The sequence below is a fragment of the Centruroides vittatus genome, unplaced genomic scaffold (assembly GCF_030686945.1).
Source record: "Centruroides vittatus isolate TY-2023 unplaced genomic scaffold, ASM3068694v2 contig_882, whole genome shotgun sequence".
NCBI classification, from domain to species: domain Eukaryota; kingdom Metazoa; phylum Arthropoda; class Arachnida; order Scorpiones; family Buthidae; genus Centruroides; species Centruroides vittatus.
This window is the reverse complement of record NW_027122574.1, coordinates 3,403,820-3,431,403: the sequence shown is the minus strand read 5'-3', so window position 1 is coordinate 3,431,403 and position 27,584 is coordinate 3,403,820. Positions and strand designations below refer to the sequence as shown.

Sequence of the window (27,584 nt, the reverse complement as noted above, 5' to 3'; positions counted from 1 at the left end):
CTCAAAGTTGCTAAATTCGTAAATAAATTGTTTTCGTAAACATCAACATAAATGAATTTCAAGACAATACAAATAATCCATAGTAGACAAATTAAGTATAGGGCACAAAAAATACTTGTATATGAATTAAGATACTCAATACCATTCAAGAAAGGAACAATGTACTTATTTCCTACATAAAATAAAGTTATCCCAGTAAAATTCAGATGATGAGCTAAATTTTATTTATATATTTACAACAGAATTTATTGGCATTTGTATAACTTGTTAATACATCCAATGTCGGATTGTGACAAAAATAGCCGGTCGTAAACTTCTTTAATGGTAACATTTGGAAGAGTTGGCACGAAACTTACTTTACCATCTTTAGCGAATTCTTTAGGACCATAATGCATAATGCTACCGTAACTATATTTGTCACATATTCTCAAGTGGTACTTATTGATCACCTGAAATTCCGTCTTAAATTCTGTTTGTTAAAGACAAGTTATCAATTCAAACAATTTATGCATAAAATATATTGAATACAATGACTTACCCTTTTTAATATTATCCCATAAAATTTTTATATATTTATCACGATCCGGTCGAGTATGTTCGTGATACAAGCCAATAGCGTGGCCTAATTCGTGAAGTATGATTCCGAAGTTCCAGCACCCGCTTCCTAAATTAAGAATCTGTCGTCCACCTCGTTTTCCGACGTGGGAACTACATCTGAAATATATATATACATATATTATAATAAATGTAACGTAATTAATTAAGTATCTGTATCAATATTCTTACCCGTCCCCTTCCTGTATAAAAATATAATTCTCCTCAGTTTTTCTATATACAAAACGTAAGCAAGTTACACGCTCGATGTAGCGAAAACTTGTTAATAAATGCAAAATTCCGGTAACTTCTAGATGAAAGTATTATTATTATAATAATCGATATCATTAATTACTTCAAATACAGGAAAATAACGTACTTATGTCAGGAGAAAACTTGTAATATATTATACCATCATCCCAAAGTTCACTCTGTTCCAATACAACGGCTCGACTCTAAATATTTTAAAATTCCTTAACAAAAAAAATTTCTGTGTATAATTTTATATTAATACAATATTGAATATATGTTAAGAGACTTTACAAAGTTTGTGTCATTATACATGCGCCATTCCGAATACAGATACCACGAAAAGCATCACCATTTTGAATGGAAACCCGAATCAATCCGCAAAAATTGTGCCCATTGTGGGTTTGCCCAACACCCTCATAGTGGTCCTGGTCAAACCCACAATGGGCACTAATTAAGCCCTCTTTTGTGTTCACAAAAAGGAAGGAGTAGAAAATCCAAAAGACAAAATACGCATAAGAATATTAAACATCGAGAGATTGTTTTCTTCTATTCGAGAGATCGTAACTACACCGGTTAGGAAAGAACCGGAGCACTCCGGTTTTTTCCTCGAGTCTGCAAAAACAATACGCCCTAAAATGAACAAACGAAGAATAAATGTTTAAAAATTTATAAATCACCTCTCCAAGGTGACGTATCCAATCTAATATCGCCTTCGAATAAATCCACATTTTCCATAGAACTCTTATACAAAGTATAATTAAAGGTTTCATTGTTTGCCAAATCCACATTTTCTATGAAGCTCTTATACAAAGTACCATTGAAAGTTTCATTATTTGCTAAAACAGTTTTTTGATAGGAAAGGCATAAACATCTATAAAAATAAATTAATTAAAATACTGTAATAACGATAATATTAGAACTAATATAACTGTAATACTTACAAAGCAATTGTGTACAAAATCATAATCGTCTAGCTTATAAATCAAGGATTTTCTTCTTCTTTACTTTATAAAATCTTTACATTAAATAAAAAGTTTATTATATAAAAATATGTCTAAATGTTGTTTAATAAAAGTTTTTACTATTACAAATACAATATAATTACAAAGTCGAGATATAAAGTTGATTATCGTCCTTTCACTCGAATTATTAATTATTATTAATTAAAATAATTGCATTTGTAATATCAAAGTATGTAAAAATGTACCTTTTTCATTGACGTTTCTTGTAGTGTAAACATCGTACAATGACAAACTTTATATAGAAATTTCTTAGCTATTTTTGTTATTTAATTCTTATCCATTTGTTTTTCTGCGAAAACCAATAAGTTTGGTTGAAGCTGTTTATACAATCCGATACTCGAAGAATATCGAATTTTTGAAGACAATGCAGATACGATGATATCAGTTCGGCATTGATGACGTGTCTCTGTTACGGTTCGTGAAAATATTTCAGAAAATAAAATATAATAAAGTTTCTTCGAAAAATAAAAAAAAAAAAGTTTATTTCAAGTAACTTTATTACATATTTAAAATTATTACTCATTTATTAAACATAAAGTATTTTAACGAGGACGATATGAAATAAGTTGTGCCACGTACTTCGTATTTAATTCATTGCAGGAGGCCATTCGAAGTCAGAATCGTTCGAAGTCCGAATTAATTTTTCCACTAGAAATAATAGAAAGCGAATTATTCTATTTCTAAACCTACACTACACTACCCATTTCGATATACTTAAACCGCAAATATGAATTATTTAAGGTAAAAAGTAACACAATTAAATTGCGTAATAATAACTTACATGGCAATTCTCGAATGTTAAAGTTAAAAATTTAAGAAACTTTCTTAAAAGTAGACAATACATAAAAAAGGTATGTTCTAACATCGTACCTTAGCATGCAGCCGAGGAAATTAACAATTCCACGGCGAAAGCCTCCTTTCACGGCGGACGAACAGCCTCAAACGAAAGTTTGACTCCGCCGTGGAACTGTTAATTTCCTCAGATGCATGCTAAGGTACGATGTTAGAACATACCTTTTTTATGTATTGTCTACTTTTAAGAAAGTTTCTTAAATTTTTAACTTTATACGAAAATTATAAATATAATAGGTAAATACTGTATAATAAAATGAAAATTGCATTTCCCGGTCACACACATTCCACTTCGGCATCTTAAACGTGGCCGTCAGATCCCACACAGTGACCAAATTTTACCAAGTTACTCTCGCCACCTGCGGAAAACATATACTACTTATTAACAAGCAAACTCAACTCTCTCCATAATTTCTCGGAAACGCTGGGAGTAATTTCCTACTTAGAAATAAAGCAAAAAAAAAAAAAATTATTTTGTATAAATGAACATAATACTTTGTAGTATTACAAATATCAATAATACAATAATTAAACTAAAAAGTAAGGCGATTACAAGAACAGATGACTTCTACGTCCGTTACACACGTCCAGTCAAAAAAAGGTGGTGACCTTTCTCTCCTCTCTCCCCTGTCCAAACTCTTCCTTCCCCTTGGTGACCCCTCAGTTCTCCGAATTCTCGACCATCGCAGATGTGGAGTTAATGGGGAGGGGTGCTAATGAATAGCAGATTTTAAACTCTGCTTACATACTTTGACATATTCTTGTGCATAATGCACTGCATTAATAGATTTGTTCATTCATTCATAAATATTTATAAACTAGCAGGTAGGCCCGGCGTTGCTCGGGCAAAAGTAACGATAGCGAAGATTAAAATTATTACTTTATAGTCACAAAAGAAAAAGAGTAATTTCATCAACAAACTAAATGTTTCTAGAGAAAGGTCGAATTTAAAAATCGAATGTTCTAATATTGTTCGATTTTCACGACGTCTTCTGATTATATCGTTCGATTTTCATCGAATGTTCTAAAGAAGAAAGATCGAGAAAAACCGAACTAATCTGTTTAAATTTGAAAATCGAATATGTTCTAACATATTACTCTTTTTCTTTTTTCCAGAGCCCGTAAATCTTGCACGTCGCTTTCTCTTGTTCTCCATTGTTACTTAACACTTTGGTACTTAAATTTGGTATCCTGTGTACCGAATTTCAACTTTCAACTCCAAACTGTTTTAGCGAATATTAAGATTATTACGTTATAGTCAACCTTACCGGTTTTCACAGAATGCAAGAATTAAGACCCCAGTTTCCAGACTAATTAGAGAGTTTTTAAATGGGTCTAAAATATGTTCGATTTCCCGCAAAAACGAAAAAACTGCATCTGCGTCTTGCACGTAGCTTTTCTTAACACGTCCATTGTTGATATTTCCATTGTTGACACTTCCATTGTTACTTAACACTTCCATTGTTAATGGAAGTGTTAAGCTTTAATCCTGTCCCTCTCTCCCGTGGAAAGGAATTTCGAAAAATCCCTTCTTAGCGTCCGTCCTCGTGACCGTACCCTAACTGTGTACCAAATTTCAACTTTCAACTCCTAACCGTTTGGGCTCTGCGCTTATTATTATTATGTTGGGTTAAGTGAGATATACTCGGTTAACACCGGTGGCTGTGTACTATGCCGGACCAGAGTCAAGGCATAGTAACCAAAACAGAAATTAAAGAAGTGTATCAGTGTGTGTGTCTGTATTCAGGAATTTTCTCACAATATGACATGTATTCAATATAGTGGCTTTCTGCAGTGTGATGTATGTGTTTCTATTCAATTCCAATGTGCCCAGGCTTTTGTGTAGTATGTGTGGTATGACACCTGTAGAGGAGAGAACAACAGGTACAATAAGCACCCTATCCATCCTCCACAGATGCCTTATTTCCTGGGCGAGTTCTGTGTACTTGCTAATTTTTTCAGTGCATGCGTTTTGTATATTGTGAGTGTTTGGAATGGATATGTCTATAATGTATGTGATTTTATTGTGTTTGTCAATGAGTGTGATGTCTGGTCTGTTGTGGTAAATTGTTTTATCTGTGATTATGGCTCTGTCGTAGTACATTTTGTGCGTGTTGTTTTCCAATACTGTCTGTGGAATGTATTTGTAGTATGGTTCGTGGATGTCTACTAATTTGTGTTTCTTTGCAAGCTCTTGGTGTATTATATTTGCTACTTGATTATGTCTGTGTAAATAATCTGTTTGTGCCAAGAGCTTGCAACCAGAGGTGATGTGTTGTATAGTTTCTGGCATGACGTGACATTTTCTGCATGTGTCATTTGTGAGTGTTGCATCTTTGAGTATGTGTTTTCTGTAGTTTTTAGTATTTATGACCTGATCCTGTATGGCAATCATGAATCCTTCCGTCTCCCCAAAGAGGCATCCCCGAGCTAACCAGCTGTTTGACGCAGTTTTGTCAACAAAATCCTGGGCCAGATCGTAAGGATGCCTGCCATGGAGTGCCTTTCGAGCCCACGATTGCTTAATGGTGTCTGTGCTTTTTATATGTTGCGTTGTGTCCATATGATGTGAGTGTAAGTTTAATGGTGTGTTATTTGAATCTGCTAGAGTTACTGCTTTATGTAATTGTGATGTTTCTTGTTTTTTGTAGAAAAACTCTCGCAGTGACTGTATTTGTTTGTAGTGAAGGTTAACTATGTCAATCAGGCCACGTCCGCCATCTTTACGTGGAAGGGTTAATCTTTCTGTGGCGGATTTAGGATGATGTTGTTTATGCTTAGTAAGTGTAGTTCTTGTTTTCCTTTGGAGTTGCTCAAGATCTGTGTGAGTCCAATGTATAACTCCAAAAGAATATGTGAGTACTGGGATGACATATGTGTTTATTGCTTTAACTGTGTGTTTTGCATTTAACTCTGTTCTGAGAATAGCATTTAACCTACTTTGGTATTCTTTAATTAATCTTTGCTTTATTTGTGTATGTTCTGTTAGTTTGGCCTGTTGGAATCCTAAATACTTGTAGAACTCGCCCTCTTCCATGGATTCAATAACGTCTCCATTTCCAAGTGCAAAATCTTCTTTCTTCAGGATTCCTTTTTCTATGTGAAGTGTTTTGCATTTATCTAGGCCAAATTCCATTTGTATGTCCTTGGTGTATGAATGTGTGATTTGTAGGAGTTGATGAAGTTGTTTTTGTGTGGATGCATAAAGTTTTATGTCATCCATGTACATGAGATGTGACAGTGTATACTGTGTTGTTTTTTCATGCCTGATATTGTAGCCATATTGTGTGTTGTTTAACATGTTGGATAATGGATTCAAGGCTAGGCAGAACCAGAGAGGACTCAAGGAATCTCCTTGAAAAATTCCTCGCCTAATAAAAATTTGGTTTGTTTGTATGAAAGTGTTATGAACCCTGAGATGTAGTGTTGTTCTCCAGTGCTGCATAGTGTTTTGAAAGAATGCAATGAGTGATGGATGTATTTTGTACATGTGTAGGATATGTAGCAGCCAACTGTGTGGAACACTGTCGAATGCTTTTCTGTAGTCTATATATGCCATGTGTATGTTTCTGTGTTGTCTGTGTGCTTGCCGTAGAATGACTGAATCTATGAGTAACTGTTCTTTGCATCCCCTGTGGTTTCTACGACAACCTTTTTGTTGTTCTGTTAGAATGTCGTGTTCTTCAATATGTTTGTATATTTTGTTTGCGATACAGGATGTCAATAATTTGTAGAGTGTTGGAAGACATGTAATTGGTCTGTATTGTGTGGGGTCTGTGGTATTGTTGTTTTTAGGTTTCATGTAGGTGATGCCCTGAGTAAGAAAATTTGGCATGTCTTGTGGATTGATGATGATGTGTGTTAGATGTTTAGCTAGTTCCTGGTGCAGTGATGTAAACTTTTTGTACCAGAAATTGTGAATGTTGTCTACACCAGGTGTCTTCCAGTTGTGTGTTCTGTTAACAGTGTATTGGAAATCATGTATGTTTATTTCAACACAGGGCATAGTTGGTATGTTGTGCAAGTTTCTGTTCTCCTCCTCGATCCAGCCTGCATCAGCATTGTGCGTGACAGCACTGGACCAAAGAGAAGACCAATATGTTGTGAGTTCTTCTTCTGTTGGTGTGCCACTGTGCTGTGTATCAGTGTTTGCTTTGTTATTAATTTGTCTGTAAAAGAGTTTTTCATTGTTTGTAAATAATTTATTTTGTTGTTTTCGTAGTGTACATGTTTTGTATCGTTTGAGTCTACGTGCTTTGGCAGCAAGTTTTTGTTTTAGTGTATCAATGTATTCTGTAATGCGTGTGTTGTGATGTTCATGTTTTGTGTGTGTTTTTATTTTCTTGAAAATGTTTTTGAGCTGTTTCCTTAATTTGGGTGTTATGTTGTTTTTAGTGTATTGTGTTAGCCTGCCTAATTGCTGTTTAATGTCATTTATTTGTGTTTCTATTCTTCTCTGCCAGGCAGGTTTGTGATAGAATTGTGTTTTCTGTGTATTTGTCTGTGATTGTACTTTCAGTCCATGGTGTGTCACTACTGTGACTGCCCCAGCATAAACTAATGTATGAATGTCTGCGAGTGTAGAAATTGAATGAATGTAGTGTGGTAGTAAGTGAGTGTTTACATAATTTAGTGTTTTTCCTACTTCCTTTGACGTGTTGATTTTTGGTATTCGTGGTCGTTGTGTGGGATCTGTACCTGTATATTTAGTGAGTGTTTCCTGAAATATAAGTGAGAGCGTATTAACTAAATCCAAGTCTATGTTATCAGTGATGGATGAGGAAGTGTCTGTAGTATCATTAGTGGTAATTGTTGTATGTGTGTTATTATCAATGCTTGTTGCTGGATTATCCTGACAGGTTACATGATCTTCATTAATGTTAGATGTTTCTGTCTGTTGATGTATTTGATCAGCAACCTGTTGTTTGATAAGTTCAAGTGTTGTTTGTGGAATAAGGTTGTTGTGTATAATTGTTCTTTTTTGATCAACAACCCTTTGTTCGGTGACAGTGAGATGAGGATACTGTTGTGTGAATCTATGGTGTAGTTGTTGTCTGTATGCTGTCATGTTTGTTTCGAGTTTTGTGATGGTGTAATAAGTACGGATGATAAACTCGTTCATTTCTACTGTCCATTTCATCCGTTGGCGTGGTTTTCCAGCCTTTGTGGTCTGTGGATGCATTGCCACAGAAACACCAAGGCTGGGTTGGTTCCTCACATCTGTTGAGGGCATTGCAGTAGCCATGCTTGGGCCGGTGCTGCTTTCGCCACCGGTAACCAAGGGAGACTGTGACCTATTTTTCGAACGTGAGCCTCTGCCTAACCCACGAACGCGGACCTTGTTAACCCGGGCGACGTCCGAGCCGGTATCACACTTTGATCTAGTTATTACCATGATGAATATCTCCACAGAATGTGGGCGTGGTCACTCTTAGCTTCATTTCTCCCCATAGACCTTACTGGCATGGGTGTCCCTACCAGGAGCTTATGCTCCAGCCTGCATTGCCCTATGGATCAGTAAAATTACTGGGCTCTCCCACCACGACCAGGTGGTGACCACGGGAGAGTTATTATTATTATTATTATGTTGGGTTAAGTGAGATATACTCGGTCAACACCGGCGGTTGTGTACTATGCCGGACCAAAGTCAAGGCATAGTAACCAAAACAGAAATTAAAGAAGTGTATCAGTGTGTGTGTCTGTATTCAGGAATTTTCTCACAATATGACATGTATTCAATATAGTGGCCTTCTGTAGTGTGATGTATGTGTTTCTATTCAATTGTAATGTGCCCAGGCTTTTGTGTAGTGTGTGTGGTATGACACCTGTAGAGGAGAGAACAACAGGTACAATAAGCACCCTATTCATCCTCCACAGATGCCTTATTTCCTGGGCGAGTTCTGTGTACTTGCTAATTTTTTCAGTGCATGCGTTTTGTATATTGTGAGTGTTTGGAATGGATATGTCTATAATGTATGTGATTTTATTGTGTTTGTCAATGAGTGTGATGTCTGGTCTGTTATGGTAAATTGTTTTATCTGTGATTATGGCTCTGTCGTAGTACATTTTGTGCGTGTTGTTTTCCAATACTGTCTGTGGAATGTATTTGTAGTATGGTTCGTGGATGTCTACTAATTTGTGTTTCTTTGCAAGCTCTTGGTGTATTATATTCGCTACTTGATTATGTCTGTGTAAATAATCTGTCTGTGCCAAGAGCTTGCAACCAGAGGTGATGTGTTGTATAGTTTCTGGCATGATGTGACATTTTCTGCATGTGTCATTTGTGAGTGTTGCATCTTTGAGTATGTGTTTTCTGTAGTTTTTAGTATTTATGACCTGATCCTGTATGGCAATCATGAATCCTTCCGTCTCCCCAAAGAGGCATCCCCGAGCTAACCAGCTGTTTGACGCAGTTTTGTCAACAAAATCCTGGGCCAGGTCGTAAGGATGCCTGCCATGGAGTGCCTTTCGAGCCCACGATTGCTTAATGGTGTCTATGCTTTTTATATGTTGTGTTGTGTCTATATGATGTGAGTGTAAGTTTAATGGTGTGTTATTTGAGTCTGCTAGAGTTACTGCTTTATGTAATTGTGATGTTTCTTGTTTTTTGTAGAAAAACTCTCGCAGTGACTGTATTTGTTTGTAGTGAAGGTTAACTATGTCAATCAGGCCACGTCCGCCATCTTTACGTGGAAGGGTTAATCTTTCTGTGGCGGATTTAGGATGATGTTGTTTATGCTTAGTAAGTGTTGTTCTTGTTTTCCTTTGGAGTTGCTCAAGATCTGTGTGAGTCCAATGTATAACTCCAAAAGAATATGTGAGTACTGGGATGACATATGTGTTTATTGCTTTAACTGTGTGTTTTGCATTTAACTGTGTTCTGAGAATAGCATTTAACCTACTTTGGTATTCTTTAATTAATCTTTGCTTTATTTGTGTATGTTCTGTTAGTTTGGCCTGTTGGAATCCTAAATACTTGTAGAACTCGCCCTCTTCCATGGATTCAATAACGTCTCCATTTCCAAGTGCAAAATCTTCTTTCTTCAGGATTCCTTTTTCTATGTGAACTGTTTTGCATTTATCTAGGCCAAATTCCATTTGTATGTCCTTGGTGTATGAATGTGTGATTTGTAGGAGTTGATGAAGTTGTTTTTGTGTGGATGCATAAAGTTTTATGTCATCCATGTACATGAGATGTGACAGTGTATACTGTGTTGTTTTTTCATGCCTGATATTGTAACCATATTGCGTGTTGTTTAACATGTTGGATAATGGGTTCAGGGCTAGGCAGAACCAGAGAGGACTCAAGGAATCTCCTTGAAAAATTCCTCGCCTAATAAAAATTTGGTTTGTTTGTATGGAAGTGTTATGGGCCCTGAGATGTAGTGTTGTTCTCCAGTGCTGCATAGTGTTTTGAAAGAATGCAATGAGTGATGGATGTATTTTGTACATGTGTAGGATATGTAGCAGCCAACTGTGTGGAACACTGTCGAATGCTTTTCTGTAGTCTATATATGCCATGTGTATGTTTCTGTGTTGTCTGTGTGCTTGCCGTAGAATGACTGAATCTATGAGTAACTGTTCTTTGCATCCCCTGTGGTTTCTACGACAACCTTTTTGTTGTTCTGTTAGAATGTCGTGTTCTTCAACATGTTTGTATATTTTGTTTGCAATACAGGATGTCAATAATTTGTAGAGTGTTGGAAGACATGTAATTGGTCTGTATTGTGTGGGGTCTGTGGTATTGTTGTTTTTAGGTTTCATGTAGGTGATGCCCTGAGTAAGAAAATTTGGCATGTCTTGTGGATTGATGATGATGTGTGTTAGATGTTTAGCTAGTTCCTGGTGCAGTGATGTAAACTTTTTGTACCAGAAATTGTGAATGTTGTCTACACCAGGTGTCTTCCAGTTGTGTGTTCTGTTAACAGTGTATTGGAAATCATGTATGCTTATTTCAACACAGGGCATAGTTGGTATGTTGTGTAAGTTTCTGTTCTCCTCCTCAATCCAGCCTGCTTCAGCATTGTGCGTGACAGCACTGGACCAAAGAGAAGACCAATATGTTGTGAGTTCTTCTTCTGTTGGTGTGCCACTGTGCTGTGTATCAGTGTTTGCTTTGTTATTAATTTGTCTGTAAAAGAGTTTTTCATTGTTTGTAAATAATTTATTTTGTTGTTTTCGTAGTGTACATGTTTTGTATCGTTTGAGTCTACGTGCTTTGGCAGCAAGTTTTTGTTTTAGTGTATCAATGTATTCTGTAATGTGTGTGTTGTGATGTTCATGTTTTGTGTGTGTTTTTATTTTCTTGAAAATGTTTTTGAGCTGTTTCCTTAATTTGGGTGTTATGTTGTTTTTAGCGTATTGTGTCAGCTTGCCTAATTGCTGTCTAATGTCATTTATTTGTATTTCTATTCTTCTCTGCCAGGCAGGCTTGTGATAGAATTTTGTTTTCTGTGTGTTTGTCTGTGATTGTACTTTCAGCCCATGGTGTGTCACTACTGTGACTGCTCCAGCATAAACTAATGTATGAATGTCTGCGAGTGTAGAAATTGAATGAATGTAGTGTGGTAGTAAGTGAGTGTTTACGTAATTTAGTGTTTTTCCTACTTCCTTTGACGTGTTGATTTTTGGTATTCGTGGTCGTTGTGTGGGATCTGTGCCTGTATATTTAGTGAGTGTTTCCTGAAATATATGTGAGAGTGTATTAACTAAATCCATGTCTATGTTATCAGTGATGGATGAGGAAGTGTCTGTAGTATCATTAGTGGTAATTGTTGTATGTGTGTTATTATCAATGCTTGTTGCTGGATTATCCTGACAGGTTACATGATCTTCATTAATGTTAGATGTTTCTGTCTGTTGATGTATTTGATCAGCAACCTGTTGTTTGATAAGTTCAAGTGTTGTTTGTGGAATAAGGTTGTTGTGTATAATTGTTCTTTTTTGATCAACAACCCTTTGTTCGGTGACAGTGAGGTGAGGATACTGTTGTGTGAATCTATGGTGTAGTTGTTGTCTGTATGCTGTCATGTTTGTTTCGAGTTTTGTGATGGTGTAATAAGTACGGATGATAAACTCGTTCATTTCTACTGTCCATTTCATCCGTTGGCGTGGTTTTCCAGCCTTTGTGGTCTGTGGATGCATTGCCACAGAAACACCAAGGCTGGGTTGGTTCCTCACATCTGTTGAGGGCATTGCAGTAGCCATGCTTGGGCCGATGCTGCTTTCGCCACCGGTAACCAAGGGAGACTGTGGCCTATTTTTCGAACGTGAGCCTCTGCCTAACCCACGAACGCGGACCTTGTTAACCCGGGCGACGTCCGAGCCGGTATCACACTTTGATCTAGTTATTACCATGATGAATATCTCCACAGAATGTGGGCGTGGTCACTCTTAGCTTCATTTCTCCCCATAGACCTTACTGGCATGGGTGTCCCTACCAGGAGCTTATGCTCCAGCCTGCATTGCCCTATGGATCAGTAAAATTACTGGGCTCTCCCACCACGACCAGGTGGTGACCACGGGAGAGTTATTATTATTATTATTATTATTATTATTATCATCATCATCATCAACTCGTTTCGATTATATATATAGATGAGATTTAACTCGGTATATTTAATTAACTCCGCGACCATTTTCAACTTCCATCTCAAAGACTGAAAAAGATGCAGAACTGATGAAGGTGAAATCTTGGTTATTAAATATTTGAGGAATGATTGAGAAAAATGATTAAAGCCAAGAGTAAAAATATTGAAACAAATTGCAAATCATCATCTGAAAAAATATCTTCAGACTATGATTTCGTAAACCCTTCAACACGATCTGCATGTCTCAGTATTCAGTTGACATAAAGTGTTAAACTTATAGTTGACTCTTAAACAAACTTGAATATAAAACATATAGTTAAACGTCCTTTTTCGTTTCACAAAATTAGGTAATTCTTAATTAATTACGTTAGAAAACATCCTATGTTTTCATTCGTTTATCATTTTAACACATCTGAAAATTGAATGGCTTATTAACTTATAGTTTATAAACAGATTACAAATAGGTTAATTAACGTTTCAATATTTTGCAAGAAATTTTCTGAAGCTATTTATTTAACGGAACACATCGGGTTTAAGGTTAACTTACTAAAGATGAGAACCGCGTTATTTGATGAACTCCAATTGTAATTACTACAACAAAATTATCAAAATAACAGAAAATACAAGGCTGCATTACATCATCAACTTCGAAGAAAAGCACTGCGCAGAAAAAAGACCCTTGTCTGCACGCTGCAACAATATGCGCCTGGAAAGTATGCTTCGCAAACTAGGTTTACTTCTTGTAGATAGATTCCATTGAGTTTCAATCAAGGATTCGAATTTAATGCAGAAAACCTTCTTCTTTTCTCAACTAATCGAGTACATCAGATAAATACGTGAGTCTCCTCGAGATAATGATGGCACCTACACTCACACACGTTTTATTCTTATCTATCAAAGAATGTAAGTTAAATACAAAGGATTTGAATCTGGATTCAGTATCGATTCCGTCGTTCAGTTACAAAATATTTTGATAAATACATGAAATGCACAAAATTTCTGCTTGTATTGTCATATTTTCATTCCTTACAATACCCAATTTAACGGAAACACGCGGCTCGTTGCTTGCCCTTCGTTATTTCCAGGCGAATGACAAACCACGTGGAGGTGGCTCCTTCAGAGTTTCAGCAAGAGTTAGAAAATATGAAACTCCACACGTGACTAACATCATTTGCCGAGTTTTATTCGTTCTAACTCACACTGTAAAAATATTTATAATTATTCTGAATACTTCAAATTCAACTTTTCGAAACTCTCCGTATTATTACTATCTAATGTAATGAATACTATTATGTAACTAGTAATAATGAAACAAATAATCTTATAAAGATATCGAATACACGTGGACCCATATTGATAGATTGCAATACATTGTTAATGTTTACACTTTCACTTGACAGTTTTTTTTGTAGGAGAAACCGTGTAGTTAACTTGAAAGAATGTGTCCACGTGTTTGACGTCACGGTGACGTCGAGTATATTTCTCTGTTAACTTTGAAATGAATAAAATGTTCCTTTTTGTCTTAAAATTTTTATTACTTTCTGTAATTTTTCAATAATTACTTGGAAGAGATTACTTTAGATATCTTTTACAGACGGATTTTTCAATATTCGGTAATAACAATTCGTTAGGTGAGATTAATTATTTGCGATTAAAACCCTAGAAAAAACACCAAACAGATTCATTAAAAATCGTAATTGTTAATAAATTCTTACTCTTACATTTTAAATCAATTTCTATATTTTCAATGTCACAAAACAAATTTTTATTAATATGATGAACGTTATTATTTACATTTATACAATTTTCTAATTCGATAAACGTCGCTTCTGCTAATTGTTTTCTCTTTAACGTCTTTCAATCGAACTGCTTCCTTCTTGGCAACCATCGTCTTCTTTTCCAAGGGATCGATCGAAAATATGTATTCACCGTACAACATGATGGAATCGTAATCGAACTCGGTAAATATAAGATTCTAGGAAGGGCTAAGTTTCTTCAATTGGTCTTCCGTACCTAGAAAAAAATAATAATAAAGTGTGACGTTACATTCCCAGAATAGGGAGATTATTGGATGTGAAAGACAATATTTACTGCTAATATGGTGTACTTTACCTTTCTAAATATGTTCCCAGAATATCGTTATATGATCATCTCTATCTGATCGACTGTGTTCGTGTTGAAACCCTATAGAATGTCCTAATTCGTGAGCTATGTACGAAAGACAACCTGGTTCTAAAGACAGAGGTTGTGATCCTAATGTCTTACCAACGTGAGAATAATATCTACATAAAATACATACAATTATTAATTTATATACAATATTGCACGTAGCAGTTTTAGATTTTTAAACAAATCGTCATCCTACTTCTTTAAGAACTTATCGTTTTCTTGGCACGTGGCTCCGTTTTACAGTTGGGCGTTGATGTCGGTTCGATCTCCGGGTCGGATCAATCCGACGAAAGGCCAGGCCCGATATCTGCGTCGACTCGTGGTCTTGATCTTGAAAGCCACGCAAGATTTCGACCCGTTGGAAATGCCGAAAATTACGGTGGCCGGAGAAACCAGAGAATTTTCGGGGGAGGAGAAAAGACCAGCCGGTCCGGGGGGGTCGACGAGCACCAGCGAACGGTTGGGAGGTTTCGGAAAGGATTCTTTCTCGGGGAGAGTGGGAGGCCTGGGTAACGTGTCCTTGTTCAGGCCACGTTAGGGCTACCAACTGTACGTTAGGGTTACCAAATAACCTGATGCGAAAGGAAGACAATTCCTGTAGGAAAAAGTCAAAAAGGAGGACAATTTTGTAAAAAAAGGACTTTTTATTGAACCTTTACGAATACCAATACCTTTTCAAAAGTATTACAAGTTGTTTACATTTTAATTAAGATTGCTGTACGAAATCATATTTTTCTGGAATGCTGAGTCTGTTAAGCAGTTATTTGTTTCTTCAGATTTCATCGTAAAATTTTGAACAATTACGATTGTTGAAGTTGAATTTCACCATAACCAGACTTTACTGTTTCAATTGCCATTCTGTTTCGTTCATCCGTCCACTGAAATAAATACTCTTTCGGTGGTGGCATTGTGTGCGGGAATTAATAACATAATTGCAAGGGTAAGGGTTCCTAATCTTTTTCGTATATTGTTCCCTTTTAAAAGGTATTTTTTCTGTCCACCCATTCTTTTTTTTTTAACTCTTTTCGCCCTATGGGCACTAAGAGGGCCTCTTATAGAAGGCCCATTATGGGTTCGGCCAGGCCCACAATGGGGCGACCGGGTGGTGAGGGACGGGGCCCGACATATTCGAACGGATTCCTGGGGAAAATTCCTCCGAAAAATTCCTGGGGATTATTCGACCCGTTCGGATTCGATCCCGGGTCCCCCAGAGCGGTAGGCTGCCACCTTGACAGCTCGGCCATCCGGCCGTCATTGTCCACCCATTCAATGTTACGTACTTTATATATTATACAATATTATATATAATATAACCTCTTATATAATTTTTAAAAAACATTTATTTAAGAGCAGGAAAACTGTGTAAAATTTTAGATATTTGCAAAGTTTTAGCCATTCCCGCGAACTTTCATCGACCCCTACCGACCCCGTCAAAAAACCCGGAGTTAATATAATAAAATTGAAATATTTCAATTTTAGAATTAATAAATCACAGGAGGGACAATCGTAAATTACTTATCAGCAGTTTATAATAAATTTAAATTTGATTTTGTACTCGACTATTTCAACCAAACATCAAAACACTTCCGGTTTTCAACGTCAATCGGCATAAGAAAGCTGCGCAGCGGCGCCGAATGGATAAAATGGAACAAGCAGCTCTTCGCCTGCCGTTCGTCATTACCAGACGAACGACAACCCAGAACTCACCACGTGGAGGTGGCTGCTTCGGAGTTCCTCCAAGAGTCGGAAAGAATCCAACTCCACAAGTGACCAACATCACTTGTCGAGCCGAGTTCTTCCTAACTCGCACGATGAAAATATTCATAATTACCTCTGAATTCAGCTATTCGAAACTCACCATATTATTACTATCTGAACTAAGACATGCAATATTACAACAACTAGTAATAAAGAAAGACGGAAATCTATAAATACACAAGGTCGTAATAAAATGCACGTTAGGGTCACAAAATTTAGTTCAATCTCATACCGAACCTCATTAACCAAAAACAATAAAAAAGAAATACTCGCCCTGCGCGCGATTTAATAAAACGGGACACAGAAAGCCCTCTCCATCTCTGGTCGGCCTCTTAACTCGAGCGGGCCTTAAAGAAACGAAACACAGAAAGCCTCACCGTCTTTTGCCTTCGACCCGTTCTCGTATCTTCTTTCTTCGTCTTACCCGGGCCTGTTCGCCCTACGCGGGCCTGTTCGCCTTACGCGGGCTTTAATAAAACGGGGTGCTGTCTTCGTCTTCATCCGAGCGAGCCTTAAAGATGCAGAATACAAAGGGTTAGTTTGAGTAAAAAGTAAAGAGTAACTCGGATAAAAAAGCCGACGGGAAATTTCATCTCTTTACTCGAGCGGGCCTAAGAGAAAGGCGACACAGAGAGCCCTTTCTGCCTCTCGTACTAAACCGAAGTTTACTTAATCACAATTTTTTCTCAAATCTCAAAGAAACGCGGAACTTCGAACAAATTTACCCTTAACAATAGCCACCTACAATAGAAAAAGTCAACAATGCATTCTAACAATTCGTTACGTATTGTTAGAATGTATTGTTTAGAACGCGTGACGTATTATGATCCCGTCATATTTTTACGTCACGCGTTACGTAAAAACATTAATCGGTTTGAAATATTTCAGAAAGGATTATTTTATTATAATAATGTTCATTAGAAACAGGATTACTTTATGATTTTTAAGTTAAAATAATGCTTTCTGTTTTCTAATAAATAAAATTGTAGAAATGTCGAATCATTCATTTATTCTAAAGTAATGTTATCTGTATTTTTGAAAATCCAAAGAGGAATTTGTAACGATTGTGGCCCTTTGCACGCCAAGTAATGCTATCAGAATGTCTTACAGTAATTCACAAATTTCAGAAATGTTCGTCAAAAGGTGCTTAAGCTTCAAAGCGGGTGAACAAAATTTCTGAAGTTTTGCAGGGTGGTTTGATTATTAAAGTAATCGATGATATTAAATTTTGGCGGTTAAAGGTCGAGGGGGTGGAAAGAAAAGGGGGGTCGCGTGAATCTCCGGTAGGGTCAGACTTAATGACGATTTTACTCGTTATTAGCATTTACAAGTTTTTCTTTTATAAAACTCGTCTGTACCCCAAAATTAACCTTTCTGCCATTTTATAATAGTTAAAAATATAAGAAATATTTTAATAAAATATGATAACAGATAGCGCCACCAAACTTTATAGTGTAGCCGAGAAATTGAGCAACTCGTTGCTGGTTTATTTCTCAATGAAAAAAGTTAATGAAATTAAAAGTATTAAAATTCCAACAACAAAGGAAATCTTTAATTTAAAATAACACATCTGAAGCGCAATATATACAATTCGTGGTGTTTCCATCATACATGTAAGTACAATATTTAACTTTTCAACCTGTACAGTATAAATAGAAAAATATTTTAAAATTTTTACAAGAATGCTGTTTTAATTACAATTAAATAATATACCGGTACAAGACTTGTGCTTTTTGTTCATAATTATAAATGCTTTGTTCGAAATTATTAGATAAAAGTGAAAATAAAATAAATTTATGAATAGACACCTTGCTAGAAATGAATTGTAAGATTATCAGACGAAACTACGAATAAAATAAAACACAGGAAGTCTTAAAATTTGATATTTTCCCACTGAGAGATGTGCTATTATTAGTAGTAATTGAACGTTCTGTAATATACATAAGTATATAGCCTAAAAACATTACTGTTTGCATTAATTAGAAATTCATTACTTACATGACATACGCAACCATCATATTGTCTGGATATTATTTTGGAAAGGATACTTAGAAATAACCAATCTATGACAGTTACAATATATAAAACTATTAGGCTTAATTTTCCTTTCTGAACCACTCGTTATAATGTACCGGTACTTAACGGTATTTTCCATTTCATATTTCTATTTTCATTCCTTATAATCACTAAATAAATTATATGTCTGAATATTTATTATTACATGTGTACCTTGCCGAAATGTGACAATATTTTTAGAACTCTATCCTTGCTATAATCCTTTTCATGCTTCTCTCTTATGTGTTTGTTTATATTTTAATTGGCATATAGTGCATTCCATTATAACCAAAACTGAACAAAGACAAGACCCACGTGTAACCACGACAAATCCAGTTTCGTGACTGGTGCTGTTCGCCCTAGCGGCATAATTTAGAACTAAGATTTACCAGAGCTTTAGACGTTTGTGACTTGACCTATGTGTCACTTGTAGGCAGCGCCGTAACTAGCTTTTTATGCGCCCGGTGCGAGCATCTGTAACTACGCCCCAAAACTATGACCCAAAACTTGGTCCAGGTCATTTCTGCGTCCCCCCAGTGTCTACGCCCTGTGCCTGGGCACCGGTGGCACCGCCCTAGTTACGGCCCTGCTTGTAGGGTAGATTGCTGTTTTTATTTAAAGGACAGGGGACAGAGGACAGAGGACTGGAGGTCAAATTGTAGGACATGTCCTCCTAAAGTAGGACGTTTGGTAATCCTAATGTACGTTATTTATATAACATTCGCATCGTTTTCGGTTTTGTGCGATAATTCTTCGTTCAAAGATAAAGAAAATTTGTACCGTTCATAACAAAACTAGTAACACGCAGTAGCGGCCGTATTGTTGCACTGATGGAAAATCGGGGACAGGTATATTCCTCGTAAGCGAACTGTATTACAGTGCGCTTAAAAGGAATGTTATGTCTGTCCCCCACCAATTTTGATGAATTTTGCACAAAGATAGTGTTTGATATGATAATGTAATCGGCCAAATCGTTTTATTCTACTGGCCAAAATAAGCAAGTTATCAAAGTTTAAAAATTAAGTTATCCGTCCGCGTAGTCTGTTGTCATTGGCTAATTTGTAGAGGTTTCATTTTACTACAAACTTCTATTTTGGCCGTGGTGGCAAGCGCTATATCGTAATTGGATTTCGTCGAACTTATCAAAACACAGTTGCTTATAAGAGTCAATTGTAAAAGCAGTTGCATACAATTTTTCGAAAAAGTACAGAATGATCTATTCTCCTTATGGGTACCAAGAGAGTCGTTTTCCATTTGAATTCGGCAGGCTTACAATGAGAGGAGGAGAACTTTAAATTGTCATAGACACTTTAGATTTTTTTTTAATTGTTAAACAACTTACACATCTGTTCTGTAGTGTTTGGCAAATCATCACGGATAGATTTACAGTTCCTCAACATGTTGAAATTATTAAAATTTCTTATTAAGTCGAAGTTTAGTCACAAGATTATTTTGAGAAAAGCTGATGTTAACTGCTCACGCTATCTTGCGACTTGAATCCGTTGGATTACTTATTATCAGTGCCGTAACTAGGATTTTGGACGCCGACAGCAAAGAATAAAAATGGCGTCTTTTTAATCTTTGTTATTAAATAAAAATAAAAATGGTGGTTTATTTTTGAAATATATGTTTGTAAAAATTACAGATCATTAATACTATATAAATGTAAATACAGACTTTTTTTGTGTTATTAATTTCGAATACATATTATTCCGAAACCTACTCGTTGGCGCCTTTATTAAATCGGCGCCTATGGCGGGGGCCACGTTGGCCATACCCTAGTTACGGCTCTGGGTTTCAGTAGAAGGTTTCTTATGTGGTGTTCCTTCAGTAGGCCACATAGTGTTCATTGGCATTCCTTGATGTTGATGATGCTGTCACCCACTGCAATAGCTGGGAGGTTGCCAGGTCCTCTGACCCAGTTGATGTTGAGGCGCGTCTTCAGGAGTCTGGTAGCCATACTGAGGCAAGTCCACATGGAGGTAATATCATGGGGCTTAGACCCAACATCACCCTCCGTAGAATCGTCTAGGTACTGGCAGATGTCCTCAAAGCTGGGGGGTCTTCTAATTCTTTTGGTGACGTCACTGTTGAGGGTACCCATCGCGATGTCAGTTATGTTTTCATCTCTGGAGTTGAACAAGTAGGAGGCATGACATATTTGCGCAATGTCAGCTAGTTGGCTGGAAGGGGTGACATTAGCTCCTCTTTGTTTGTAGGGGAGGTAGACAACCTCTGCTCTAGCGCGCTGAGGGAGGTTGAGCCATCTTTTGACATGGCGTTTTGTGAGGCGGTCGATTTTCTCCAAAGTTTTCTTTGGAGTGGTGCCGGTGGTCAGGCAGAAGATAAGTTTAGGCATAATGAATGTGTTCAAGGGGTCCAACTTTTGCCATGGCTTAAGGTATGACTCGTTGAGCTTGCTGATCTCATTCATTATGGTGTCAGTTGTAGCGGCCTCGGTGTCGCACCTTGAGAATCCTGTCGGGACGCCCAGGTGCCTGTAGGCGTCGTCGTTTCCGAGCGTGGGGAGTGCTGCCTGTTTAGTAGAAAAAGAGTTAGTTCCGGAGGTGTGGGACTTACCCCAAGAAATGAGGCCAAAGTGCCGTATTTCTTGTGGTTGAAGCTGATTCCTGCCCAATCAGCCCAGGACGTAATGGAGTCCAATCTGTCTTGCAAACCGCTATCGCTGCCGCTAACTAAAGCGATGTCATCTGCGTACGCAAGGACGTCTATCGTATGATCATGGAGGCAGTAACCTTTCTCTAAAGATTGGAGGCGGCGAAAAGCAGGGGGCTGATAGGGCAGCCCTGTCGGACCCCCGAGAGCATAACTATGGGGTTGGTGAATCCAGTGCTAGTCCTGATCCTGCTGGTGGTCCCCTCGTAGAGCTGTTGAATGACAGAGATGGCCCTTACACACCGTGCTTAGGACGTGTAGACAGCTTTGAGTTTAAAAAAATCTCACACGTGTTTCAATTTCACATTTTATTGCGAGTTATTCCATTTTAATTTTTTATAAATCAAACGTAATAATTTACTTTCGTCAATGAAGTTTACTTAATCACAATTCTCTTCAGAAATCTCAAACAACTTTCGGAAAAAATTTATTCTTAAAAATGTCGAAATACAATAGAAAAAGCAACAATATGTTCTAACAATTCCTTACATACTGTATTGTTAAAATATATTTCTAACAACGCGTTACAATTCCAATAAATACGTCACGCGATAAGAATGCGACGTAATTTATGAACAGCCTCTTATAAAAATCAACGAAGAGTCGTGTCGTCGCTATGACAAATTTCGTCTAAATCGATCGTTTCATCACCTTACCGTGATGAAAATGTAAAAACGACCAAGCATTAGTTATAGTAAATTCTAATTTTGTTTGTTAAGCACGTTATGTCGTAGATATAACAATAAAACTAAACCGCTTTACAACCTTTCGTTTTACATTTCTCTTTTTTTACATTGTTATAATTTTATAACGATAGCAAAAATGTTCATTTTAGTACGGTAGGCTATTATATAGTCCAAATGGTTATTTTTAGAACGTAATCTTAATTGACAATACCGAGTTTTGAGGAATTTGGATGGCCCATTTAAAGACGGTTCACCGCCAATCAATTATACTGTATATTTTATGATTTTATTGTAAATAGGACTGTGATGTTAACCTATAACCGGATGTTTGGTATTTTCTTATATACGTGAGCGACTTCTTTGTTATTTCTTTGATTGAATAAACTCGGTAGTAAAAAATTCATTGAAGCGCAGTTACGCGATCTTCGCAGGAATTTATATAGTTATTTCTTTTTAAATTTATGTCTTATATTTTATTACAGATTTGCTTATCGCACGTAAAAAGAAAGGTCGGGTCGTCCAAAAATTTTAATCTAAAAGCACGTGATAAAATGGTGGTCTTTTGAATCGACTGTGTCTTTAATTCACGAAAAATAATTTAGCCATCCGACGAAAGAAACAAAAATTATAAAGTTATTAAAATAGAATTAATGGCCGACACAGTTTTAAACGGCTAATGATGGACGAATAACAAAGATACTTTCGGGCCCTGTTGCCTACTGCTTATAGTTGTTATAAGATATAAATCTTATAACAACTTTAAGCAGTTATAAATTACAAGCAAAATATGTTAAATGAAAGGTTTTGTAACAAGCTGCAAGTCGATTGTGACCAACTTTGATTGAGAAGTAAAAGGAGACAGACATTTAATTAGTGGAAATACTTTAAATTGACGACCGAAGGAGGGCGGTTCTAGTAATAGTAACTTACATCGATTAAGTGGTTTTTGAGGGTGCCGAGTTTAAAAATTAGGTTTGGTTTTTGTAGATTTCAATCATTGGCAGATTACTGTTTGATATTCGAGTATAAATGGTATAGTTTCTTAGAGTTGACATTATGAAAAAATATCACATTTTCAATTAAGTAGTCATTTTCTGTGGTCCCGACCAACTTACATAGGCATTAATGTTTAAAAATTCCGGTTTACTCGACACCGTTTAACTCGTCACACCAACAATAACAGATAAGCAAAAAAAAGTATACAATCTACATCAACGTCACACCAGAATTCAATTTTGCATTTTCTCACGCCAGAGGCATTAAGAATTCTTAGACGTCACTTGCCAACAATTGACAATTGCGAAGATGATGTTTTCGAGGCGTTCGTGATGGTTGAAAAAGAAAGTCGAGACAGTTAAGTGCTCAAAACAAACAACACTAAACGAATTTTTCAGTTTTTCATCTACAGAGTAATTGTAAATGAAGGACACAATGTTTTGTAAGTCTATGTTACTGTATAACGCACTACTGTATTTTCCTAATTGTAGTATTGTGGTTTTTTCCCAACTTCGCTTTAGTCGTCACATCGGATAACTCGACACATTTCCACTTCCCCTTGGGGTGTCGACTTATGCTTAGTCGACCGTATAAGTCTGTCCACACAGTTCGCTCCTAAATTAGTTCGGATACGAATGTTATAAAGTATCGAGTATAGTGCGATTTGGGCTTCATAAGAGGACGCTTATCCAAGACTTTCAAAATCGCAGTTTGAAAATAAATTGTTTCGTAGACACCAACGTAAATCAATTTCAAGACAATATAAATAATTTATAGTAGACATTTTAAGTATAGAGCTACAAAAGTGCTTGTATACGAATTAAAATATTCAATACTATCCGAGAAAGGAAAGATTGTATTATTTCCTACATAAAATAAAGTTTTCCCAGTAACATTCAGATGATAAACTAAATTTTATTTATATATTTACAAAAGAATTTATCGGCATTTGTATAACTTGTTAATACATTCAATGTCAGAATCTGACAAAAGTATCCGATCGAAAATGTCTTTAATATTAACATTTGGAAGAGTTGGCTCGAAACTTTCTCTACCATGTTTTGCGAACACTGTAGGATGATAATGCATAATGGAATCGTAACTATAAGGGCCACATATTTTAACAAAACGATTAATCTCAAACACTTTCTTTTTTCCTGTTTGTGTAAGAAAAGTGATCAGTTCAAACTATTTATGCATAAAATATATTGAACAAAATGACTTACCGTCTATAATATTATCCCATAAAATTTTTATATATTTATCACGATCCGGTCGAGTATGTTCGTGATACAAGCCAATAGCGTGGCATACTTCGTGAAGTATAACTCCGAAGTACCAGCATCCGCTATCTAAATTAAGAATCTGACGTCCACCTATTTTCCCAACGTGGGAATTACATCTGAAATATATATATATACATATATTACAATAAATTTAACGTAAATAATTAACTATCTGTATAAATATTCTTACCCGTCCCCTTCCTGTATAAAAATATAATTCTCCTCAGTTTTTCTATATACAAAACGTAAGCAAGTTACAAGCTCGATGTAGCGAAAACTTGTTAATAAATACAAAATTCTGGTAACTTCTAGATAAAAGTATTATTATTATATTAATCGATATCTTCAATTACTTCAAATACAGGAAAATAACGTACTTATGTCAGGAGAAAACTTGTAATATATTATACCATTATCCCAAACTCTGTGATTCCATACAACGGCTCGACTCTAAACATTTTAAAATTCGTTGTTTTGAAACCGTGTTGTACTAAATTTTTGAAAGTATTAAATACAAGATCGTGTTATAAATGAATCACGTGGTTTCTTTTCAATCTTTATTTAATTGATACGGTATTTCTACACGTTTCGGGCTTTTGGTCCCTCAACAGTCAACTAAAACAAGAAGTAAATTAACCACGATATGGCACTTTTACTCCATAAGTTGCAACAAACTTATGGTGTGCAAGCGCCATATCGGGGTTAATGGTACGTGTGAATTACATACATGTATTGTATATTGTTTTGGGCAATTTACTTGTAAAATATCATATTTTAAATTCTGTATAACTTATTTCTTGTTTTAGTTGACTGATGAGAGGCCAAAAGCCCGAAACGTGTAGAAATACCGTATCAATTAAATAAAAATAGAAAAGAAGCCACGTGATTGATTAATAACACGATCTTGTGTTTAATACTCTCAAAAATTTTTAAACTCTTTAATTTAAAAAATATCTGTGTATAATTTTATATGAATATAGTATTCGATATATGTTAAAAGTCTTTACAAAGTTTGTGGAATCCGTTATCCTGGCGCCTATCCGAATACAGATACCACGAAAACCAGCACCATTTTGAATGGAAAACCGAATCGATCCGCGAAAATTGTTGTGCTTATTGTGGGTTTGCGCAGGGCCCTAATAGCATTTTGTGCAAACCCACAATGGGCACTAGATAAGGCCTCCTTTGTGTCTGCAAGAAAGAAGCAGTAGAAAATCCGTAAAACAAAATACGCATAAAAATATTAAACATCGAAAGATTGTTTTCTTCTATTCGAGAGATCGTAATTACACTGGTAAGGACGTATGATTAGGATGCCACATTCTCGGTCGTCTAATTCTTGATCTTTCACAAGGTGTGGATTCCAGGGTCGCCACAAAACATTTCCAAGAAAGTCCTTCGTAATGAACGTGCAATTCTGATATATAAGATACACGTGGACGTCGAAGAACTTAATTAATGGATAGACCGTATCCAAGAAATTGGACGCGTCTTGCGATTCGACTAAAGAACTTAGAAAACACGAAGATCAATGGAAGAGCATTCCGGCTTTTTCCTCGAGTCTCCAAAAACAATAGGCCCTAAAAATGAACAAACGAAGGATAAGTGTTAAAAAATATATAAATCACTTCTCCAAATGACGTATCCAATCTAATATCGCCTTCGAATAAATCCAAATTTTCCATAGAACTCTTATACAAAGTATAATTAAAGGTTTGATTGTTTGCCAAATCCACCATATTTTTTATGAAGCTCTTATACAAAGTATCGTTGAAGGTTTCATTGTTTGCTAAAACAGTTTTCTGATAGGAAAGGAATAAACATCTACAAAAATAAATTAATTAAAATACTGTAATAACGATAATATTATAATTAAGATAACTGTAATACTTACAAAGTAACTGTATAGAAAATCATAATCGCCTAGTTTATAAATTAAGGATTTTCTTCTTCTTTACCTTATAAAATCCTTACATTAAATAAAAAGTTCATTTTATTATATAAAAATAAGTCTAAATGTTATTTAATAAAATTTTTTATTGTTATAAATACAGCATAATTATTAGATGCACCTACAAAATCGAGAGATAATGTCGAGTATTGTCCTTTCACTCGAATTATTAATTATTATTAATTAAAATAATTGCATTTATAATATCAAAGTAAGTAAAAACGTACCTTTTTCATTGATTTTTCTTACTGTAGTGTAAACATCGTAAAATGACGAACTTTATATAGAAATTTCTTAGTTTTTTTGTTATTTAATTCTTATCCATTTATTTTTCTGCGAAAACCAATAAGCTTGATTGAAGCTGTTTATGCAATTTGATACTTAAAGAATATCGAATTCTTGAAGACAATGTAGATACGATGATATCAATTCGGCATTGACGGCGTGTCTCTGTTACGGTTCGTGAAAATATTTCAGAAAATAAAATATAATAAAGTTCTTTGAAAAATAAAGAGAAACTTTATTTCAAATAACTTTATTGCATATTTAAAAATTATTACTCATTTATTGAACATAAAATATTTCACCGAGGACGATATCAAATGAGTTGTGCCGCGTACTTCGAATTTAATTCGTTGCAGGAGGCTGTTCTAACTCAAAATCGTTCGAAGTCCGAATTAATTTTTCTCAATAGAAATAATAGAAAGAGAATTAAACTATTTTTAGAACCTAAACACTACCCATTTCGATATACTTACGCAGCAAATATAAATTATTATAGTAAAAAATAACACAGTTAAATTGGATAATGATAAGATTTGATAAAAATTGCCAAGTTACAAAATTTAAGAAAAATGCTAAAAAGTAGACAATACATAAAAAAGTGTCTTCTAACTTTTTTCCTTTGCATGCATATGAGGAAATTCACAGCTCCACGGCGGAGGTGTCCTTTCACGGAGGACGAATAGTTTCAATGAAAGTTCGACTCCGCTGCGGAACTGTTAAAATTCGATTCTTTCTTATAAAATTGATTATTCTTTCAAACTGTCTCGTAGACGTATTCGTATTTGTTTTAGTCGCCATTTTTTGAAAATTTTATTGCATTCCGATTGGTTAGAAACAACTTACAAATATCTCCGAGTGCAGATGTATATTTGAACAATAAACATCGTCTGTAACCATAAAACTAATAACGAAAATCACCCCATGTCACTTCGTGTCCGATATTTACAGTAGTTTTAAGACTCGTCGCCCGGTTAACAATCAAATTCTAGAAAAGAGATACTCGTTGTCTCTAATTCTGTTATTTTTCAAGTAAGAACGTCACGGAAATGATAATGAGAACGTCCCTGCGATATACCCACGCACCATTTTTTACTTCCATTTTAAAGACTTTGGTAAAGATGGAGACAATTAATAAAGGTAATATCTTGTCTATTCCAAAAGACGTTCTTAAATATTTGGTGTCGAGTCATTGAGGAATGATTGAGGAGAATGATTAAATGTTAGGGATAAACATATTGCAACAAATTTCAAATCATTATCTGAAATAAAATATTATCAGTCTAAGATTAGATAGACCCTTCAACAAAAATTGTATTCAGTTGACGTAAACTTATAGTTGACTGACAATTAAGCAAATTTATCTATAAAACATTACTTACACATTGTTTTTCGTTTCAGAAAATTAGGCACTT

The 27,584-nt window shown here is 35.6% G+C and overlaps 1 protein-coding gene across 3 annotated transcripts; it reads right to left on the bottom strand.

Moving 5' to 3' along the window:
• Positions 1-201: 201 nt before the first annotated feature.
• LOC136983518 (astacin-like metalloprotease toxin 5) lies at positions 202-26,114 on the bottom strand. 3 transcript variants are annotated; one of them, XM_067280281.1, is made up of 7 exons: positions 26,013-26,031; positions 25,831-25,905; positions 25,565-25,760; positions 24,314-24,386; positions 24,127-24,244; positions 23,877-24,052; positions 202-469 (listed from the first exon to the last, which is right to left on the bottom strand). In XM_067280281.1, the coding sequence occupies exons 2-7, from the start codon at positions 25,851-25,853 to the stop codon at positions 246-248; spliced, it is 810 nt and encodes a 269-aa protein (XP_067136382.1). In that variant the 5' UTR covers positions 25,854-25,905; positions 26,013-26,031; the 3' UTR covers positions 202-245. The 3 variants fall into 3 exon arrangements, with proteins under 3 accessions (XP_067136382.1, XP_067136381.1, XP_067136383.1); XM_067280282.1 differs by lacking the exon at positions 202-469 and adding an exon at positions 23,546-23,807 and having other exon boundaries at positions 26,013-26,114; XM_067280280.1 differs by lacking the exons at positions 23,877-24,052; positions 24,127-24,244; positions 24,314-24,386; positions 26,013-26,031 and adding exons at positions 539-714; positions 787-904; positions 974-1,049.
• Between the last annotated feature and the right edge of the window lie 1,470 nt (positions 26,115-27,584).

Excerpts from the sequence above, each read along its gene's own strand:
- LOC136983518 (XM_067280280.1), bottom strand. The coding sequence starts at position 25,853 with ATGATTTTCTATACAGTTACTTT. Across the intron at positions 25,761-25,830 it reads ATTTTCTATACAGTTACTTT|ATGTTTATTCCTTTCCTATC; the intron begins GTAAGTATTACA and ends TTATTTTTGTAG. Across the intron at positions 715-786 it reads TTTATACAGGAAGGGGACGG|ATGTAGTTCCCACGTCGGAA; the intron begins GTAAGAATATTG and ends TATATATTTCAG.